The sequence below is a fragment of the Ptychodera flava genome, chromosome 3 (genome assembly GCF_041260155.1).
Source record: "Ptychodera flava strain L36383 chromosome 3, AS_Pfla_20210202, whole genome shotgun sequence".
NCBI lineage: Eukaryota > Metazoa > Hemichordata > Enteropneusta > Ptychoderidae > Ptychodera > Ptychodera flava.
In genome coordinates, this window is record NC_091930.1 from 48300857 (window position 1) to 48323186 (window position 22330).

The 22330-nt window shown below is 38.2% G+C and overlaps 1 protein-coding gene across 1 annotated transcript in view; it reads right to left on the reverse strand.

Moving 5' to 3' along the window:
* LOC139129352 (adhesion G protein-coupled receptor L2-like) overlaps positions 1 to 22330 on the reverse strand; it is a 34636-nt gene that overhangs the window by 9062 nt on the left and 3244 nt on the right. Inside the window, exons 2-13 of the mRNA XM_070694986.1 lie at positions 9218 to 9272; positions 8691 to 8996; positions 7187 to 7282; positions 6454 to 6488; positions 5430 to 5618; positions 4921 to 4989; positions 3738 to 3879; positions 3330 to 3437; positions 2782 to 2984; positions 1899 to 1942; positions 1298 to 1409; positions 505 to 608 (exon numbers count right to left, since the gene is read on the reverse strand). Coding sequence (XP_070551087.1) covers positions 505 to 608; positions 1298 to 1409; positions 1899 to 1942; positions 2782 to 2984; positions 3330 to 3437; positions 3738 to 3879; positions 4921 to 4989; positions 5430 to 5618; positions 6454 to 6488; positions 7187 to 7282; positions 8691 to 8996; positions 9218 to 9272 — 1463 coding nt within the window. The remainder of the gene's footprint in view (positions 1 to 504; positions 609 to 1297; positions 1410 to 1898; positions 1943 to 2781; positions 2985 to 3329; positions 3438 to 3737; positions 3880 to 4920; positions 4990 to 5429; positions 5619 to 6453; positions 6489 to 7186; positions 7283 to 8690; positions 8997 to 9217; positions 9273 to 22330) is intronic.

The window sequence follows — 22330 nt, forward strand, 5'->3', positions numbered from 1 at the left end:
TTATTATACTTCCATAACGATATCATTAATCAGAAAGAAGCTTTCCTATGATATGTTTGCATGTTCAACGTTTGGCAAAAATATATATCTTGTAAGGTCGGTCAGAATCCTCACGTCTTTTCACTTTCAAGATTTGCATTATTTTCCAAATCTTGCGTTGCATGCACACTCTTCCCCCACCAGAATTCAACAAACTCTAGATTTTCTTTGCATCTGAATATCATTTTGGTAAAAGCACCATGGAAGTAAATGTTTTAAGTTTTGAGTTAATTGATCATTTTCCCGCAAAGGCAACCCTATTCCCAAGATATTGTGATCTATCTTTTAAATAGAACTGTTGTCATCAGAGATGACATATATGAGAGAGACAGACAGGGGCAGACAGAGACAGACTAGGATAGAGAAACAGAAACAGATAGAGAGACACAGAGACATGGGCAGAGAGACAGCGACAGAGAGCGACAGTGCGGTTGTATTCGAGATAATCTGCTAAATATTGCTCACCTTAGACACACCATGATAACGAATGTTATGAGAAGACACGTGATGGAGATTGCACATCCTACTTGGCTGATAATTGATAATGCTTGAGAATTGGCGCTATCAATCTGATGGCGAAAGGAAACAAACCTTTTAGAACGAGAACGGATATCTGAGGTAAAACACACTTGTTCCTCAACATAAAGATTTAGCGTTTCAAAAAGTTGCTCTAAACACGTGTAAGATGTGTTGTATACGTTACAACGGTTGACATTCGTTTCGTTAAGCTCTTACAAACCTGTCGGGTTTATTATTTTGTTCAACTTTACTCTAAATTATTGGAATAGAATCAAGTTATTTCGAGGAGAAATATGCGCATTTTCATAGAAGTATTCAAACACTCTGAATTAAAGATTATTTAGCCGAGAGAAAAATAATATCTAGACTCATTTATCTGAAAGTGATGGACCAGGCGTGGATGGATGTGAGACTGCGATCGTCCTGTTGCCGTAAGGGAGAGTATACAGCTGCACTGGGTAGTTGAAAAATGTACTGTCATTTTCACTATAGACCACTGATCACAAAAGGCATAAGAAGACTCTCTGAGGCGTGGACACCGAGTAGATTATAACATCGAAAGCAACCTTCAGCGTGTAGATAAGTATATCATACCCTGGTCACCAAGGCGTTTTGTCAACATACTGATTCTTATCAGAGAGGATATTCGCAATAAAGAACGCGTCTTCATAACAATCGATAGAGAGATACTAGCAATAAAATCCAAGTGCCACGGATGTGTGCACAGGAAACCAATTACCTCTATATCAGCGACTTGAACCAAGAGGGCGAAGTTTGTCATGTGGTCACAGTGGCAGTTTACGACGCCCCCAACGTCGATTATGGTGTCGCAGCCGTCAGTGGTCCATCCACTTTAGATTAAAAACAAATATTGTCATAAGGAAAAATTGATTACTTAGGTTGCGTACACATATATAATTCAATAAGTTGTTCATACATATATGAATTTCTAATTCATCTCACATAAACAGGGACACGCGCGTCAAGGTTTGAGGTTTTGCCCGACATCAAGTCACAAATACTGTACTGCAAAAAAACTCGATGGCTGGGTCAACTGCCGTTAACGCTGACACATTTATCTTTGTTGATGCGCCCCCTGCCAGTCTCGCCACCGTTTGTTCTCCATTTATGGAAAATTTAAGACATCACAACAAAAACACACTAAGACGATGCATGTCTGTAAATGTTATGTTCATAACTCCGGTGGTTTGAGTAACATTTTTCGTACACATACAGCAGACAGAATGACAAGCACTCAAGTGGTTGAAACGACAGTGTGTTCTCTAGTGAAAACACGAAGGAACAAAAAAGTTAAGTGTATGTCGTTAGGACCACTTTACCTGGCAATGTCGATGGAACCGCACATGATGTCGCCATGGGTATTCTGCAGTTGTCAAGGAGACGAATAAAGTAAATATTAATATAACAGTTAGTAAAAAACGTGTCCCTCATTAAACCCACGCTGTTTTGAAAGACGGCATGACGATTGAATTCGTTCCCTCAAGTCACGGTTCATGGCGTTGATGTAAAATCTCTCCATATGTCTGTCTGTTTGTCTGTCCCTGTATGTATCTGTCCCTCTCAACTTCTCTCAACCTCTCTAAACCCTTCAACCTCTCTCTACACCTCTATCAGCAAACTCTTGACCAACGCAGAAACAGTCGAAACTCTCTTGAGTTTCAATATATAGTGCATGCTTCCAAAGACTCGTATCAATTCCGAAATACACATAGCATAATGAAGTGTGTGGGGGAGAGAGAGAGAGAGAGAGAGAGAGAGAGAGAGAGAGAGAGAGAGAGAGAGAGAGAGAGAGAGAGAGAGGAGAGAGAGAGAGAGAGAGAGAGAGAGAGAGAGGAGAGAGAGAGAGAGAAGAGAGAGAGAGAGAGGAGAGAGAGAGAGAGCGAGAGAGAGAGAGACAGAGACAGAGACAGAGAGACAGAGAGAGACAGAGAGACAGAGAGACAGACAGACAGACAGGCAGACAGGCAGACAGGCAGGCAGATAGAGACTGGCAGGCAAACAGACTGGTAGACAGACAGGCAGACAGACAAAGAAACACTCAGACTTGGATAGCGTGACAAGAAGAGATGATGGTCACCACCACCACCACCACGACGATGATGATGATGATGATGACGACGATGGTGATGATGATGAAGATAATTATGATATAAAAACGAAAGGAGGTAAATGTAAGAGACAGCTGCAGATATACACTCATACCTTTATGTCGTTGAAAGATAACGTGAATGGTTGTACAAACGGAATTGATGGCTTCGGTGACATCGTTACCGAGACAACACCACTTCCTAAACTGACATTGAGCCTCTCCGTCACATCTCCGACCGTATCCATGGCAACCTCCGCTGGCATAATCGCTGCCATTGACTTGTACTCGATGCAGGTCACACTGACCCCCTTTGAACCTGTGGCAAGGGAACGCGTAGCAAGGTCTCAGTCAGGCCAGAAAAGGTTTCGAGTAACGAGGATATAATGGATTATCTAGCAATGGTGTGCGACATTACAACAATGCTCATAAACGGTTGAAGAAAATTTGTGTAGTTGCTTCAACAACATGATCACATTCAATACCAAAGACACGAATTTTATAAAATCTTGTGACAGAGTTTAATGAACACCCGAAACAAAATTTTGCCTTCCGAAGTAAGCTTAGATTAAACGTTAAACGACCCGTGTGGCGTCATAGATTATACTGTCTGTCAACATTGCACGGATAATTTCAGGGGAAAAATGTAAGGTTTTTTCCGTACCTGTTGTCTGTAGCAGAATATTTGGTATACTCAGAGATACAGATTCAGATATACGGATAGCTAACGATCCGTCCAAGTCAGCGAAGAGATACGTACTGCTGTAAACATCTGTGAATAAAATGGATAACAAAGATTTTAAATATGATAGCCGTATTGCTTGAAGCAGACATTAAATATTATCTATGCATGCTTCTATAACCATTAAAGATAGACTGAAGAAGTATTAAGGGATGGCCAAACAAACAGAGGGGAGGCAGAGATACATGTGCAGAGAGATAGGAATGGGGGACGAAAACAAACAGAGAGGGACAGACACAAATCAAGCGAAAAGATAGAGATATAGACAGGAGAAAACAAGCTGACAGACACTGAGAGAGATGGTGACGAAGGTGTTCATTGAATGCGTACCAATGTTATCCAGAACAGTTTCATAAGATGTGCTTGTACTTTGGATGACGTATTGGTTGATGCAAACGGCGAAGTGATCGAGTGCGAGTAGTGTGCCAGTGACGGGTAAAGTAATCCCAGGCAATTCGGACGACGTCGAACCCTGCAAAGAGGTTGAGAGCCATTAAACCTAATGCAAATATGTCGAATCTTATTCTTCCCTGTCCCGTGCCAGAACTTTTTTTAAAATCTTACCTAACCTGTTATCCCATCAAGGCGAAACGGATATGGCTATTTTCGATGAAAATGAATGGTTGATGAAACATGGCGAGTAATAAGTAGCGAATATGCTTAATGTGTTCTCATTTGAATATAATTAGCATACAGCTTTGCCCCTTGTCATGGGCACTGTACTGAATACTATATATATAGATAGATAGATAGATAGATAGATAGATAGATAGATAGATATAGATAGATAGATAGATAGATAGATAGATAGATAGAGATAGATAGATAGATAGATAGATAGATAGATAGATAGATAGATAGATATTGTACTCATTATTTAGTGTTTCAATCGCACATTTATCACATACAGAAGTTTTGCTCTCAAAGGCTCCCTCGTCTTTCTTTCAGGCGAAGTCAATAAAAAAAAAGAAAGTCAGCGGCTGTTTTTTCAAGGATATGAATTATTGACATTTTCGTCGGATTGATCGCTGCTCGACATGAGTTTCTGACATCACTGCTTGCTCGCGAGTCCTTCTCAACGATCGCCGACTCTTGTTGTCAAAGGGCTTGACTTCGTCTGCTGACAAATTGCGACATTACATCAAATTGGAAATATCCTGGATTCATTCGCTGCTATTAATCATAATACACTTGTAATGTCATCACTGGCAACGCGCGGTGTAGTGCGTTGCCAACACAGCGTGATTGAGTTGCGCCAACTTGATGGATGATCGTCAGAAATGTCGAGATTAGAGCAACATCGTGTGCTTCAAGTTGTGTCTCGATGACTAGTGTAAACAAAACCCTCCACGAGACTGTTTCGATTTCGAATAATCCAGCTGCTGGATTTCTATTGCTTCTGGAATACGCCAACAGGCACATTTCCTTCATGGGAGGTTGACGAAAGCGTCGAGGACAAGGATAAAGAAAACGAATACTGACTACGGAAAAAAACGTTGTTTTTATACCATACCTGAGTTGAAGACAGCCATATGTCTTTTAGAGCAGGGTCAATGTGTCGGTCGGCTGTATCTATTGTTACCTATAGGATGATAAAAATATGTTTCACTGTTCTCGCAGTACGATACACTCGTTTGAACAAGACTCAAAACCTACGCCTTCATGATATTTCAATATATATATATATATATATATATATATATATATATATATATATATATATATATATATATATATATATATATATATATATGCACTGTCAGGTAGGTAGGGAGGTAGGGTCATTAAAGGTATACAGTCACCTGTAATCTAAATATGCCCATATATAGTCAAAGGGGCGTTCCTTGGTATTCAAAATGCCCATGTGAGGGCACTGTTTTTAAAAGCGGCCACCCGCTTAAAATCTGTGATTGGTTAGATTTTCTTTTTCTATGGTAACTGTGTACAAAATTGGAACAGGTGACAGTATGCCTATAATGTAGATACAGATATGCCGTGATATAATCATAATGAGTTTCTTACGTCAATGTACTGCAGCAAATCCGTTTCACCGCCAAGACTTGCATTTGTCTTGAATATCACAGTGATAAGAATCTCATTGGCCATGGTGAGATTGGCCACCTCTGTTACGGCGCCCGATTGGAGAAAATTATTCAACAGCGACATGATAGTCTGTCCTTCAACCAATGAGAAGTGTTCTTGTTCACTGACCTGAAAAATAATAGTAAGTAATTTGGATTTCAGAGATCCTCATTTCACTTTTCCTTTGCGAACAGAACGGTATCATATTGTGTTAGCGCCAAGGTCTTGTAGAACAACAATGCTTTCAACACACCCCCTTGTTCGATGAATCGGCTACGGCTGTCACCTTGGCTCATGCAAGGTGTTTTCTATGGCTAATATATTTCCGAAAATGCACTTGCTTAACGCAACTAAAGATACCCACAAAACTGAAGTGTTCAATGTATAATATTGAAAAGAATGTACTATAATAATAAATTCGATATAAGCTATGCTACGATTTTTAGTGCTGTTGGAAACATATAAGGCATTTTAGTGAACTGCCGGTGACTTTGGTTTTTTTACAGCAGACCGAAATCTTTCGGCACAGAAAAAGGCGGGCCGTACAAGCGGATTCTCCACCAATTGGTACAACTCAGAGAACATAGAAACAAGTGTGACGCGGTTGAGCAAAGGGTGCGTCATAAGATGCAATACTTCTTTTACTGGTTCCATGATGCAGTGCGCGCTAGGGTATACAAAGTGTACGTTACTCGTATAACTTTATAGCGGTAGGGTATACGCAGGGTATGTTACCCATAGAACTCTATGGCAGATTACACCCTAGCCTGTTTTCAACGCCGATGGATAGAATATACATGGGGCATTACGAATGTGTCATTCTTGTATAAGAATCAGTTATAACCAGACAAAATCAGTATGTTTTCGTTGTTTTGAGTATATATACAGTGTTTGATGAAGCCACAATGCATTGTGGGCTAACCCGGAAAAGGTCTATTGTGAAATTAGGTAACTGGTAACTTACGTGGTCTTGTAATGTCGTTAGGTCGGAGATTACAGCTGGTGGAAGATAAAATATTCCAAATTATGGACATTAATTAACTTGTCATATGCTACAGCAAAGGGTATAGTATCTGTTTCAATTTGTACAGTGTAAGCAGATATGCCCTAGGGCTAGTTGCCCGTACATGGTACTTTTGCGACAGTTATAGATGTACATGGTATTGCAAAATATGGCAAAAGAGGCATCAGCACAGCCGCACCATTTAAAGAAGAAGATCATTCTTCTTTTCTCGAAGTACTAATTATGTCATTCGAAATGTCTGGTAAAATTTTGATAACGAGTATTGTCATGATTTTTGATAATATACCAAGATAAAATTTATATATAGCAAATAAACACACATTTAAATGTACGTTTTGCTGTTAAATTGTTTAGTTCCGCTTATAGTAACGTCAAGACCTTTGCGTACCAAATTTTATCAAAAGCAAACGATCTAGCAAACTGCCTGGGAGTAAGGTAAATGCATATTATCACACTCATAAGTAAGATTTGTCGTCTCCGTGTGAAAAATACGGCATTTATACTCTGGTTGTTCTACGTCAGGACAACCTGTGTCTACGTCATTAATTTTGCTGCGTTGGAACAAACATAATGGCGGCCGTTATTTTATCCCGGGATCAAAATTGAAGTCTCTCGTGAAACTTTCCAAAAAAAATCAGCCAGTGACGTCCGGCGTGTCTGCGAAACAAATTACCTGATGTCGGCTCCGCCAGTGTCGTTGGTGATGGAGTCGTCTGCGCAAGCGCATCTGTTGTTACCGGCGGCGATGTAGGTGGCATCGTCAGGGATGCTGTAATTATGCAAATGAAGGAAATTTTTAATCGAAAGATTCATGATTACCAATTCTTGCGAGCAGTCTGAGTAGCAGTCTTGGGCTCCATTATTGCATATAGCTTCATCAGTCCGGTTGTTCATCAGTTTTGCTGTTTTATTCTTTTTCTGACTGCAAAAGTTACTTTCTTGTTCTACAAAGGAAATGCAATGTTGTCGATGTGCCGGGTGTTGAAATTGATAATGACTGTGTATGTGATATGTGCGTGCGCGTGATAAGTAACGCTATTTTCGGCAAGTGAAAATCAATATCAGCAACAACCATCAAGGCGACAGTGTCACACCTTTTATTTGTTTGGGACACTTGACCTTCGATCGACATATTGGTTATTGCTTGAATGAACACATACCTAGATCAAGTGCACGGCAAATATTACATTTTATGAGCGTGTTATGATCTTTAGCGTAGAAAAGTAAAAGAGCAAAATCAAGATACTAAAAGCGAGCTAGGACTGAACCTAGAGGAGACTTTTTCACAGTCTATCTAGCATTGTGTACAATCAGTTATCGTAATCTGAGTGCTGACCTGGCGCCGCTCTTCATTTGTGATAAATATTTGAAGTAGTGAGCACGACTGACAACTTGGTATACGCTCCATTACTGAAATTATTATCATTCCCCGTGGTACATCTCAAAATTTAGATTCCCCGAAATGCCAACCGTAATCATGCCTTTGAAGCCTAAATAGTGCTTAATTTCACCTTTTGCATTTGTTACGATGTTTTTCTTTCGTGTTATCAATTCCTCTTTTTTCCAACTCCCTGTACAATCATTCAAAGACAGAGTATTTGGATTATCAATGGAGTCTGCATGAATATGTTATTAAGTGAACTGCAGCGCGGAGATAACTTCATATTATGAAGTAAAGCTTGAAGTACAACCCTCATGGTGATAAAATCATGGCTCAGCAGAAAAATTCACACAAGTTCCAAGATTTTTTTTACTTTTGTGACATGAAACAATTTTAAGAGAAATAACCTGATCATTTCATTTTTGCGTTGTTTGCATAAAATAGCCGTGAGGTCAAAGGTCAAATGGTGTTCTAGTAACACCCAACGCTATAGGACTGTTAAAGGACATCCGCGTCCACTGATATCGGGTAGAGTAGGATAAAACTCAATAGTTACAGGATTGAGGAGCAGGCAGTGCAATAAGTGATACAATGGACCGACACATTTCCCAGAAGTCCCCGTTTTATTCAAAGCATCGAGTGGACGTCCAGGTGGAAGCATATATCAAAAAAGATTAAGGAGGATTATCATCGAAAATTAAACGTTCAGCATGGCACCGTTTAAAGTATTGTACATTTATAGAGATTGGTGTCTTCATTTGCCTGAAAATTTGCTGTCTTTCATTATTATACTTACGATCAACGGTGACAGAGGCCACATTCGACATAATTAGGAGAGTGCTGCTTTCCGTCACGGAACAACGGTAACCGGCTGTGTCGCCCCCATCAACATCCGTGATGAGAAGATCATACTCCCCACTTGAATGGTCGCCAACGACAGAAAGCCGCCCGTCTCCTGGTATGACGACATCGTCATTCGTGATGACGACTGCATCTTTCATCCAGTGTACGATGGCCCCTGCGGGTTTACCCGACACCTTGCAATCCAAGCGAACCGTGCTTCCTATGGCCACAGTGGTCGACACTGGCTGTTCTAATAAACCTACGAAATGAACAGATAAATAAAAGTAATTAAATAAGTAAATACACGAATGAGAAATAAAATAAATAAACAAAGTAAATAGACAAGTCTTGCCCTCCAGCATGGTCAATCTACATTAATTAATTTCTTGTATTTTACTTGTTTTCTTGCCTTAGTCTTATAAATTTGAAGAAAAATGCGATTTAAAATGTTGACAAGCAATCAACAATGGATCTATTTACCTAGTCCAGAAATGTTTGGCGGAAAGAAAGCAAGCAGTATACACAGTCGAAGCATCTGGAACAAAAAAAATGGGAAAAAATCTCATTAAAGTGTGTTCAAGAAGAAAGATAATGATAATAGTGTGATGAAGTAAATTACCCTATCCTCTTCTAAAACTTAAGTAATGGATAATTTTGTACTATAATGTAACACCAAGTATATATGTCTGATAGACATACCTGATAGACATACATACATAACATACATACATACATACACACACACACACACACACTTACATACATACATACATACATACATACATACATACATACATACATACATACATACATACATACATACATACATACATACATACATACATACATACATACATACATACATACATACATACATACATACATACATACATACATACATACATACATACATACATACATACATACATACATACATACATACATACATACATACATACATACATACATACATACATACATACATACATACATACATACATACACAAGTTAACAATATTACTATAACTTTAAGCCTCGTCGTCTTTATAAAGTATGTGAACTAGATATCGTCAGTAGCGTCGCATTAATGAACCTACAACAGTGAGAGCAATGAACCAAGTAACGTTGTCGATAGGACGTAACTTGTGAATGTAAAGCATTTCTTACACCACAGTAATATTTTAATCAAATAAAACTTCTTTGGCAGACGTACAGAAACCGAGCAATCAGGCAAAGGACAAACCAATAGATAGAAAAACCTTAGTTGTTATGAAACAAATGTGCGCTTGGGGCAGCGTGCACCATGCGATTAAATTATTACTTTTTTGTCTTCAGCTTTGAGATTGTTCTAGAAATTGACACCAATCGCGATTCATTTAATCAGCTGCGTTTATTTTTAATTCAATTTTGTGTCGTGTGCAATAAATTTCCGCATGCAATCGTGCTGAGCAAGTTTAATTCAGAACAAGGTCGCGGCGAAGGATCAAAGCGCTGAGTTATTGAATAAGCAAATAGGGGATTTCACCAGTGGCCTTCGCAATGAATTAGAAGACTGGTCAGTCAACAAGACGCGCCAATATCGCGCACTACGGACCACTGAAGGAGAACTTGCCATGCATAATGTACACGTAACAAACCACGTGACTACGAGGGTCGATGTCTCTGGTTCTCGTTTTGCTGTTCGCTTTTCTGTCAAATTTTATGTTTGGCTCCCGTGTTCACACCAGTACTTGCTGGACGTGGGTTCAATAATTAGCATTAATTTGCACAGATACAATTCAGAAATAGGGGTTAATATTTTGGTAATGGCTCCGTGGATTAATCAATAGTCGCTTGGCATGTCGGATGTCGGCGGATTTTTATTCCTAAATATCGTGAATACTCGACCATCAAGGCCTGAGTCTGCTGAAATTTATTCCTTCAAGTTACTATATTATGATGTCAAAAAAGGCCCACGGTCTTAGGGCAGTCTGGGAATTCATTCAAATGTTCACCATACAAATTAATGATAGCATCATACTGTAATGTTGGGGTTTACTATAAACATTAACATATAACCTTTAAGAAAAGACAGTATGCGTGCTCAAATTCTGTGTCAAATATTAATTAATATGTTTGGAATAGGAAGGATGACACTAAACCCACCTGATGAGATTTATCTTAATATGGCAAATATATCACTACTAATTTGCAAAATTAATAAGATTTACAAACTCGTCGTACAGCTTTCAAAATTGACGGGAAATATAAAAGACAGACATCATTTATGTTGGTCCGAGTTAGAGCAAAATTTGAATTTTGTGACAACTTTTTCTCACATTCCTGGCTGCTGGGAGTGCGGGATCGAGAGTTGGGATAAATCGATCCCACACTCTAAGAAACCGTCCACACTCTGCAGTAAATATTACACGACCTCTGATTGGATGACAAGCATCCAATGGCACGACGAGTAACACACGGACTAGAACTACAAAGTAAGCAGGTCAAAGTACAGTGGCAGACGACAGAGTTGTCACGTTTTTGATAATATTGTACGTGTCCAATCTGAATTTAACGCATTTTGTGGTCATGTGAGAAAAAGAATCTCACACACCAAGGACCTGGGATCAGATTTCTCACACTCGTTGGGGATATTTTGACAAAATATCCCTAACTCGTGTGAGAAATCTAATCCCAGGTCCTTGGGGGTGTCAGATTCTATTATTCTCGGGTGTTCTGTTGTAAAACCTTCGTTTGTGAAGCCGCTTATCACGTGACTCGCAAATTTAGTTTCTTTCATCATTTCGTTGTCTTGTTATTGGTTGCGTGAGGATATTGAAAGACGAGTGTTACAGTCGCTATTTTTTTTGTTCAAGTCATATAAATTTCAACTTTCTGACTCGTGGTTTTACATATTGAATATCAAGCGCCTTCTATGAATGAATTACTGCTACACAGAATAACCTAATGTTACATCACTGTTTGTTCGCTAGAACAACCAATGAGGTGTGTCGGTCGCTTGCAGAATAGTAAGTGAACTATTTTTATTGTCATCAGTGCGGATTCAGTTCGAATCTGGTTCATCTGAGTATTAATATGCTCGCTATTTTTGTGATTATGTTAAGTTCACCGGGGTGCATGGGCTTCACGGACGACAGACACACAGACAGAAACAGAGACTGAGAGACGATTAGATAATAAGCTAATAACTATTCAAATTTTATTTAATTTCATCGCCTTCATTTTTGGTTCCCGCCTAAAAATTATTGACATTGAAAACGCAGGTCAAACGACATCTGAAACAGCCGCTATAGGAGACACAATCTTCAATCTGTGTAAACGTAACACTAAACGATAAACTATGAGGGCTATAAAATGAACGATAGCGCATATTAGGAGAGAACAATAAATATTGAAAGCGGGCAGACGACAGTCAAATTTTCGTTCACGTCACGCACACGATTTCAAAGCGGTGTTTGTTGAGTTACATTCTACGACGCGTCACACTATATCTCGAAAACGGCCTTCCTTATTTAGTATATTCGGTGAGTTTCTGAGCAACAGATGTAATGTTTCTATTGTGTCACGTCTGCGGTAAATTATCACTTTCAATGTAAAAAAAGATCTGTGAAAGGTCAATTACGATTTTTCCGTAATCGTCTGACTCGCACATTCTGAAAATGCCCGATTTATTGTAACTTAGTACACGGTACTCACACATCATTCTAAATGAGAAGGCATTGACCAAATGACAATGATGTCATTCTTGTCAACATTCACTTGAAATTACACGTCATTCGTGCCTTGATATCAGTACATTCGATTCTACTGCCAATTAAGCAGTCTCGTTCACCACGCAGTCTAGGATGACAAAAGTTTGCTAATGAAGCTAACGGACACAAGTCGCACGATAAAAGAGTAGGGACATTTTCCTCTCGGAACGTGTGCAAGGCATACAAACAACGATAATAATCCCAATTGCCTATCTCCTCAAATTCCCTGGCGTGTGTCATACATAGATAAATAGATATATAAGTAAATGCATTGATACGTGGGTGGATCCTAAGAGAGAGAGAGAGAGAGAGAGATAGATAGATAGATAGATAGATAGATAGATAGATAGATAGATAGATAGATAGATAGATAGATAGATAGATAGATAGATAGATAGATAGATAGATAGATAGATAGATAGATAGATAGATAGATAGATAGATAGATAGATAGATAGATAGATAGATAGATAGATAGATGGATAGATAGATAGATAGATAGATAGATAGATAGATAGATAGATAGATAGATAGATAGATAGATAGATAGATAGATAGATAGAGAGATAGAGAGATAGATAGAGATAGATAGATAGATAGATAGATAGATAGATAGATAGATAGATAGATAGATAGATAGATAGATAGATAGATAGATAGATAGATAGATAGATAGATAGATAGATAGATAGATAGATAGATAGATAGATAGATAGATAGATAGGAAGGTGGGTGGTAGGTGAGTAAGTGGGTAGGTAGCTATAGGTATTAACATCCATCCATCCATCCATCCATCCATACAATCATACTTACACATAAACACTTAGCTACATACGAGAAGGAAGTCACAGCATGAAAAAGTCACACTTCAAAGATACATTTACATGAATAAAAATTGGAAAATGTTACATATTACAAAATTGAAAAGACGTTGGTGAATCAAAGAATTTACGAACAAGGTTTTCGTTCACATCTTTTGATATTTAACGTTTTCTTCAACTCAAAGTGGTGGTTACAGAATGGATATCCGTCATTCGTCGCGAAGAAACTAGTATATGCGTCAACATATTTTGCCCCGGCCCTCAATGGGAGTTCACGGCTTTCCTTTGTTGTGTAAAAATGGCAAAAAGTTGAGCACGTACACACAAATGTTTCCCTTCTTAAAGAGCCTGTTTGTTGTAAACTTAGAGCTCTGAGAGCCTGAAGTTACACCTGCGCGTTCTCACCTTAAAAAACACAAAACGCCTTGATGTTCTGGAAACTATGAATACATACACTGCAGTAACAATGTCGCCGTGTACGACGGTGTTCGTATAACGCTATAAGATTACATGTGAAATTACTCATTTGTTTTTGCTTTGTGTACAAACCTGATGTTTTCATCCCCACTTTCCTTAAGAGCAACTACTTCTAATTGTGTCATGATTGTTCTGAATGTTGGCATTCCTTTCAGGAGTGTCCCAATGTTGTTTACAGAAATTCCCTTAAACCCTTGAAATGCCGTGCGATTGTTGACAACGCCGTTATTTCCCCAGCCGTCTCAGCTATCACAGTGTTAGGTTTCTCGGAAATACACTTAAGAACAGCTCCAAGAAACAATTACGATACGCATCCCACATGAATTTCTTAAAACATGAACAGGAATTTTTCGTTCGTTACGTTCGAGGTCACTTCAGCTTCTTTCCAACGATTTAGTGACGGTGTGGTACCTTGAAATGCATGAAACGAAGAATTTTTCAAATTCTGTAAATAATAAATGCGCGTCTCTGGTTATCTAACTGTACTCTGATATATATATATATATATATATATATATATATATATATATATATATATATATATATATATATATATATATATATATTATATATATATATATATATATATAAATATATATATATATATATATATATATATATATATATATATAAGATAGGAAAATTTCAAATGTATAATTCTTCACGCCTTGATAATATATATAATCCATTACGTACACTGTGCATGGACTAAATAAATGGCCGGCATAAAACACAAATAGAATGTTACATGTTTCAATTTTTATGCACAGCGCAATGTTTTCATAGATAAACGGTCGATAATAAGCCTTATTGAAAGGTAAAGTCCCGTGACAGCAGGAGATGCCTCACACGCTCATTTTACGTTGATTTGAAAATGGTCACACAAAGAATGCCACGGAAAACCGACAAAATAATACAATTTGTGCTTTTTGGAGAAGTCTCATTACAAAGCAAGGCGGACATAAATAGAACAGATGTGTACAAAGTTGTTCATTAAATCTTTTTCATGTTAAAGGGATATTTTACGGAAATCGCGTGTTTCAAACGTCCTTTTGCCGAATCGACTTCATACCGGAGACAAGGACACCGCAGACTGAAGTGCTAGCCGAAGAACTGGCAATAGAAACTCAGTGTTTTAAATCTGGTTGTATGTTTTTGCAATATTATCTGTTCGAATAGTACTGTACGAGGCTTGTCAATAGTTTACTAATTGCACCAGCCTTTGAAATGTACATCCAATTTTCCTCAGTCGCCAACTTGGCTAATTAAGATTTTAGTATTTACGTGAACGACTATATAACATTCCAGAACAAAATATTCCCATCTCTTCCTTGAACATTCTTCAAGACCTTTACTCTATCTCTCTACCCTTACATCAGTGCAAACAGAAAACTCTACCACTTTAAATGTTTATCCTTACAGAACGTAAATGCATTGAGAAACATTTCGAGAGGACAAATATAGAGTTGTGGGTTCGGAATACTGAGAGAGAGAGAGAGAGAGAGAGAGAGAGAGAGAGAGAGAGAGAGAGAGAGAGAGAGAGAGAGAGAGAGAGAGGAGAGAGAGAGAGAGAGAGAGAGAGAGAGAGAGAGAGAGAGAGAGAGAGAGAGAGAGAGAGAGAGAGAGAGAGAGTTTGGTTCAAATGTTATTTTTCAAAAGACCCCTTGACTGCAACGGACGTCTATTTCAGTAAACTACAACGAAAACTCATTACTCTTGAGGGAATAGTATTTTCAACCTTACACTAATGAATCCAACGGTTCTGTCTAAGGAAAAAATATCACGTGAAAAAAAAAACGATAAAAGGACAGAGAAATTGTGAGTTCTTGAGCGATAGAAAACATGATAGCTCGAAACACGAGCGTCGGTGTCAAATTGAAGCAGAGTGCCCCCGATGACAGGTGACGCTTTGTTTGTGTCTTCAAAATACTGCTTCGTGTCAGGCAAGCTAAAATTTCATGCTAATGTCAGTGAAAAATAGCTCTTTTACGCACGCATTGTACCTCCAGGAGGCTTCATTTCGTTGCACTTGAAAGAATTTCACCACAACACGAATGAATGCCTTCGCTGATTGAATTGAGTGGTTTTCAACCAGGCTGGTTTGGTGAACAGCGATCACTTATACACGCTAGAGTTGAGAAACTGTATAGCAGTGAAATTCTTCTCTGACTGAAGGACCAGCGAAATGTATAATGCATTTTACTAAAACATTGTAAACTAAATATTTTCAAAGAAACTTGCCAATCTTGGGTCAAATGGAGGTCATGACCTCAACTTTTTGACCCCGGTATTTGCGTACCCTATTCGTATTGCATATTTCGATGATAACATGTATCCACAACAAATTAATCATTACAAGGCACTGCGATGTTCAGCTTAATGTGAAAACGAAATTGGGGAAATTGCGAAACGTTATGGGCACTTAAGGGGACAAAATGGAGGATAAAATTTACGACTTGTTGAGGTTCATTTTGAAGGCCTTTGAGTAAGAAAAACTTTTTTGAAATCGAATATTTTATTTTTCTTCATATAATTAACACAGGATGGCTGCCATGTTGAATTCAAAATATCGGTAAATCTTGGTTAATTTGTTTCTCCTGTGCCAAAATATGCACGGTGACGCCCGCTTTTTATTATTGGTTTTGAAAGTGTAGGGTTGAAAGATTCCTAGAGGAAAATTTGAGCGAAAGTGTAAGTCTTCTACTTTCGAGTCGAATACCTTTATTTGGTTTACCTTTCAACTTTCAATGAAAACGCTTGATAAATTATCCTCCGAGGGTGTTCAGAAATGACCTCTGCCTACATTTCCGTATTTAGGGACATAATTAAAACGTCTTGTGTAGAATAAACTTTAACTTTTCACTGCAGTTGCATAGTCGATGCAGCTAAGTTCGTTCGGTGCTTCTATTATTAAACATAGTATTTACGTTGTCACTATTGACGACACGAAATATTCAGCTCGGACGAAAAATTCGTCTTGTACCACAAGGGTAGCTACGTTTTCGAGATACTAATTTTGAGGAGCCGTCATAGGCCAGTGGCTAGAGCATTGGACGCACGATAACAAGATGGTGAGTTCGAGCCCCGGCATGGCCATGGTGTTGTGTCCTTGAGCAAGGCACTTATTCCTCATTGCTTCTCCCACCCAGGAGTGATGGTACCTGGTAGGACAGTGGTTGTAATGTGGTGCTGCGCTAATTGGCTGCACATTGTGAGCTGTTGTTTCTCCCAGGGAGTTGAGTGGTATCATATTAGGTCCAGCGACCAGGGGTAATAATATGTAAAGCGCTTTGAGCACAACTTGTGTGAATATTTGTGGATTATTATTAAACACTCTCCAACTACAGTGCCACAGTCCGACGATATCATTTGATCGTCTCTACTTACACGAAGATGCATCCGTGAAGAAATGAAATCATGGAATTCGCTGCTTACTTCCTTCACGTGAAATCTTTGATTAAACCACAGAAGCAAACCTCAAAGTGTAACTATAGGAAGAGTATTCTATGCATAACATGACAACAGTTCTTTTGCTTTTCTCATTTTTGTATTGACTATATTGAAGCTTCTTAGCAAGACGAAGTAGTCAATTACAAGTCAGTGTCCGTGCGATGGTGATTACGTCTTATCTTAACGCTCCTTGGCAAGATTGTGCTCCTTACGACTGTTTACGCCTTGAAATCAACTGGTCATTATCTCAGAGGGTTTTGCGGGGAACTGTTTTGATGGAAAACCAATTTCCTCTCGATGTAATCTTGCGATTGGTCTAAGGAAATGAAAGCATCTTCTCGCCAGTAATGAGGGAGCTCAAAAACAGCCGACAACCCTTCAATGAATAATCACCAATCCCCTTGAATACTCTCTCTCTCTCTCTCTCTCTCTCTCTCTCTCTCTCTCTCTCTCTCTCTCTCTCTCTCTCTCTCTCTCTCTCTCTCTCTCTCTCTCTCTCAAAATGCAAAGTACAATCAAACTACTCAGTATACTATGTGAGTGTTACGCATCCTGAAAGGAAATATAAGGCGGTGATATCCCGTGACCTTCCACCTCACTGAAATACTTCAACGAAAGAATTAAAATTTCAACATTAAAATCATGACCAAAGGGCACATCATCTGCTGTTGCGTTCGCTTGAAATATCAGCGTTACCTCTCATACAGAATAATAATCCTAAGCATCGATGATTTCAATGGCAATGTGAATACCGCAAGTCCTATCTTCATCTAAATCTGAAGATAACTGAACGTAAAATTTAAGTCTTCAAGGATTTCCCTTTTCCTGAAGGTCTGCCCAAGAATCACAGATAGAAACATACATATAAACATTCATACATACGTACATACATACATACATACATACATACATACATACATACATACATACATACATACATACATACATACATACATACATACATACATACATACATACATACATACATACATACATACATACATACATACATACATACATACATACATACATACATACATACATACATACATACATACATACATACATACATACATACATACATACATACATACATACATACATACATACATACATACACACACACACACACACACACACACACACACACACATACATACATACATACATACATATATACATACATACATACATACATACATACATACATACATACATACATACATACGTACATACGTACATAGATACATACATACATACATAGATACATACATACATACATACATACATACATACATACATACATACATACATACATACATACATACATACATACATACATACATACATACATACATACATACATACATACATACATACATACATACATACATACATACATACATACATACATACATACATACACACACACACACACACACACACACACACACACACACACACACACACACACACACACACACACACACACACACACACACATACATACATACATACATACATACATACATACATACATACATACATACATACATACATACATACATACATACATACATGCATGCATGCATGCATGCATGCATGCATGCATGCATGCATGCATGCATGCATACATACATACATACATACAGACAGACAGACAGACAGACAGACAGACAGACAGACAGACAGACAGACATACAGACAGACAGACATACATACATACAAACATACAGACACGCGCACAGACAGACGTGTACATACATATAGAGTGCTGCATCACCATGAAAGGGATATCAGTTGAAAAGACGCGCGAGTTTAAATGCATAACATTAATATTGACATATTGGTGTTGTGATTGAATTCACACCCTCCTTTGACAGCGCTCAGAGGTTAACGTCTACAATGGTACACCAAGGAGTGCTTATTCTGATAATTGTATTATTGATGACAACGCAAGTCACGTCTCTCGTAAACATTTAAGCAATGTATAACATTTTAAAGTTGAATTCTTAAATCGAGACTCAGGTGCATTTAGAACTGTGCAAGCAGTCCTCTTAAAAGAGGAAGGACAAAATTCACTTGGTGACTGAAGTAGCTATTTGTCTTATAAACTGACACCTAGAGAAGGAAGGGTAAGCTGATACTTTGAGAATCACGAAACGAAAACTTTGACGCGTACGAACGATAAAAACAGTGCAGATCAATCAGAGGACTTTCAAGAATCCTTCCGCAATGCTGTGCTCATCACCAGTGATCTGAATACGCGGAATAAATTCAGCGATCCAGAAGAAGTTGCAATTCATCAGTGAAATATCATACTAGATAATGACTTTGCTCTAATATAACTGAGTCAGTAGTAATTAAACAACAAGGTTTATAAAACGCCTCTTTACATCTCTTAACAAATCAATACGCAGAATGTTTTTCATCCATTGACGTGTACCAGTGAAGTTCTTTCAATTATCCTGGTTGCCATGGGTTCACAGTTTCAGCAAAATAATCCTCAATGATTTCAGTCCAATAAGGATTATACCGATATAAAAAGGATGTCCTGAAGTCATCGATATATCAAAATCGACACAAGGGATGATAAAATATTACATAATTGTATTCCAAAACAGCGTTCGGTTACCCTTCAGCTTTCCGGCTATATTGTTTGCCGATAAAACACCACACATATGGCGACTAGAGGATTGAATGGCTTGGGTACCATATTTCATCACTCTATAAATGCACCGATACTTACATCACAGATAATAACACATATTTCTCGCACAAGAAAATTATGTGATCTGATTCAGGCAGCTAGGACCCTAGATTACCCCATTATTAAATAAAATGATTTATCGTACAACCCAAAAAGCATTTCTTCCCAACATTACCAGGTGTACTGAAAAATCACGTGGTTCAGAAGAAATTGCTTCTGACGCCAGACTCAAGAGAAAACAATCTACAGGTTACATTTTTTGATTCGACAAATTCTTTTCGTTCCGTCAGACGCCAGTTAATTACTCACAATTTTAAGCGATACGGGTTTCCTTAAGCTGTTTTTCCAGTGTGTCGACTAACATTATTACAACTGGAAAACCGAGAAATTTTGTTGAAAAACTGTTCATATCTAAAGGTATCTTTTCTGTCGGTTTATCTTATAATCAATCATTATCTAACAAAAACTCACGCTTACTGGGACAGTAGTATGTCACTAGCAGGGTCTTGTTCTTGTTCTACTCCAAAAAGCATGTTGAAACACCAACTGTTTAGCTTGTTAAACACAGCGCCTATATGCGTAACATGCAGTTACTGTTTACATTTGAATTTCTAGTCCGGACCTGAATTTCATTGTCAACAATAACATCGCAGTTTACACATTTATATGCTGAGTTGACAAGCTGAATACTGTTTATCGTAACATGCATGCTTTGCGGATAGAATAACGAAACTAAAAATATAAACAAAACCGGGAAAAAACATCAGAAAGAACTGACCATTTAACCATAAATGAATAAAAAGAAACCATGTCAATCCACTCTCCATATGATAGCGACTTCATGTTATTAACAGACTACAAACGTAAACATTAAACATTGATGTATGATATCAATAGAAATATACTGAAACGATGAAATAAATATTTCCTGAAACGCTATCAAAACCTATAATGCTTTCTATCGTAGTGTTTCAGCTTGGGTAATACCATATTTTCTCAGTATAATCGTATACGTATGGCATATTCCTGTAAGAAAGTTCTATCAGCTAAGCATGAACGAAACGGAATATCTCGTTACTCACTTTGAATATTTTAACTTATAAAAGGGGTACATAGATCACTTGCCCAATGGGACAAGTCACTACATCACTGTGTGGCGAACATAGGCTGGGAAAAAATCAGCTATGCTATGGACTCTCTTCCACATCAAAAGAAGATACAATTTCAGTAAATTCTCGACCGGATTTGAACTCATAAGTTACATCACCCAGTCATCTAGCAAAGACATCACAGTCAAAACCGCTCGGCTAAATCCCCATCCTTGAAAAGAGTGGTTCAATAACCGAGTTAAGTTGTTGCAATATTTTCTGACTGCGATCCCTCCACACACTTGGGAGTTCATGAAGCACCCGCACACACACATTCGCTATAACGCATGGCATAGCTCACAAACTTATCAAAGCAATGAACTGGGCAAACTACAGCCTTGGGGACAATTCTGTCCACCAGTAAAGCTATCAACCCAGGGTAGAAACTTCAGTAAATTCTCGATGGGATTCGAGCTCACAACGTACGGCGCCCAGCCATCTAGCGAAGACATCACAGTCAAAACCCAAAAGTTTGCTGTAAAGACTTTTCTTAACAATATTCTGAAGTTCATGGTACTACATATATTTCCGATTTTTCACCCGCGTCACTTTGTTGCGCACCTCTCAAGTAACATCTTTGTTGTTGTTGTTGCTGCTGTTGTTGTTGTTGTTGCTGTTGTTGTTGTTGTTTGCCAACAAAGTGAGCAATGATAAAGCAAGAGATGCTGCTAAGGCTCTGGTCTAACGAATGTACCTATTCTCCTTCTTACCCTACAATAAATTATCATGTTTGAGCTAATATGAAGTCGTCATCGAGCAGATTAATCGAGAAAGTTCTGCCTAAATACTCGGGGTACCAATCCCTTAATTAACGTCCCTGGGTTCGTAAGTTGACTTCATCTGGGGTCAAATAACCAACGACACGAAAGAACAATGCATGTACCATAATTATTGAAAGCCGAAATGTCCTTATATCGGATCGATCTCTTGAAGAAATAGAATATTAAACCCTCGCTTTAATAATGGAAAAATAAAAACAGCAACATCACGATAAGTATTTTGTCTCCTACAACGTAGTCCGAATATCTGCTTAACTTGAAATAAAGACGCCTTTCAGCAAACTGGCAAACCCGAACAATCTGTTGAGTAACATAGGGAATCTTTCCGGGCCTTAGGCCTATTACCTATTCCAAGCTAGATAAACCCTTCCTAGCGTGAAATGGAACACCGATATCCGTCATATCGCCATGACTACGTGACTTGAAATCATGAATCATGTATCAGTATGTAACTTT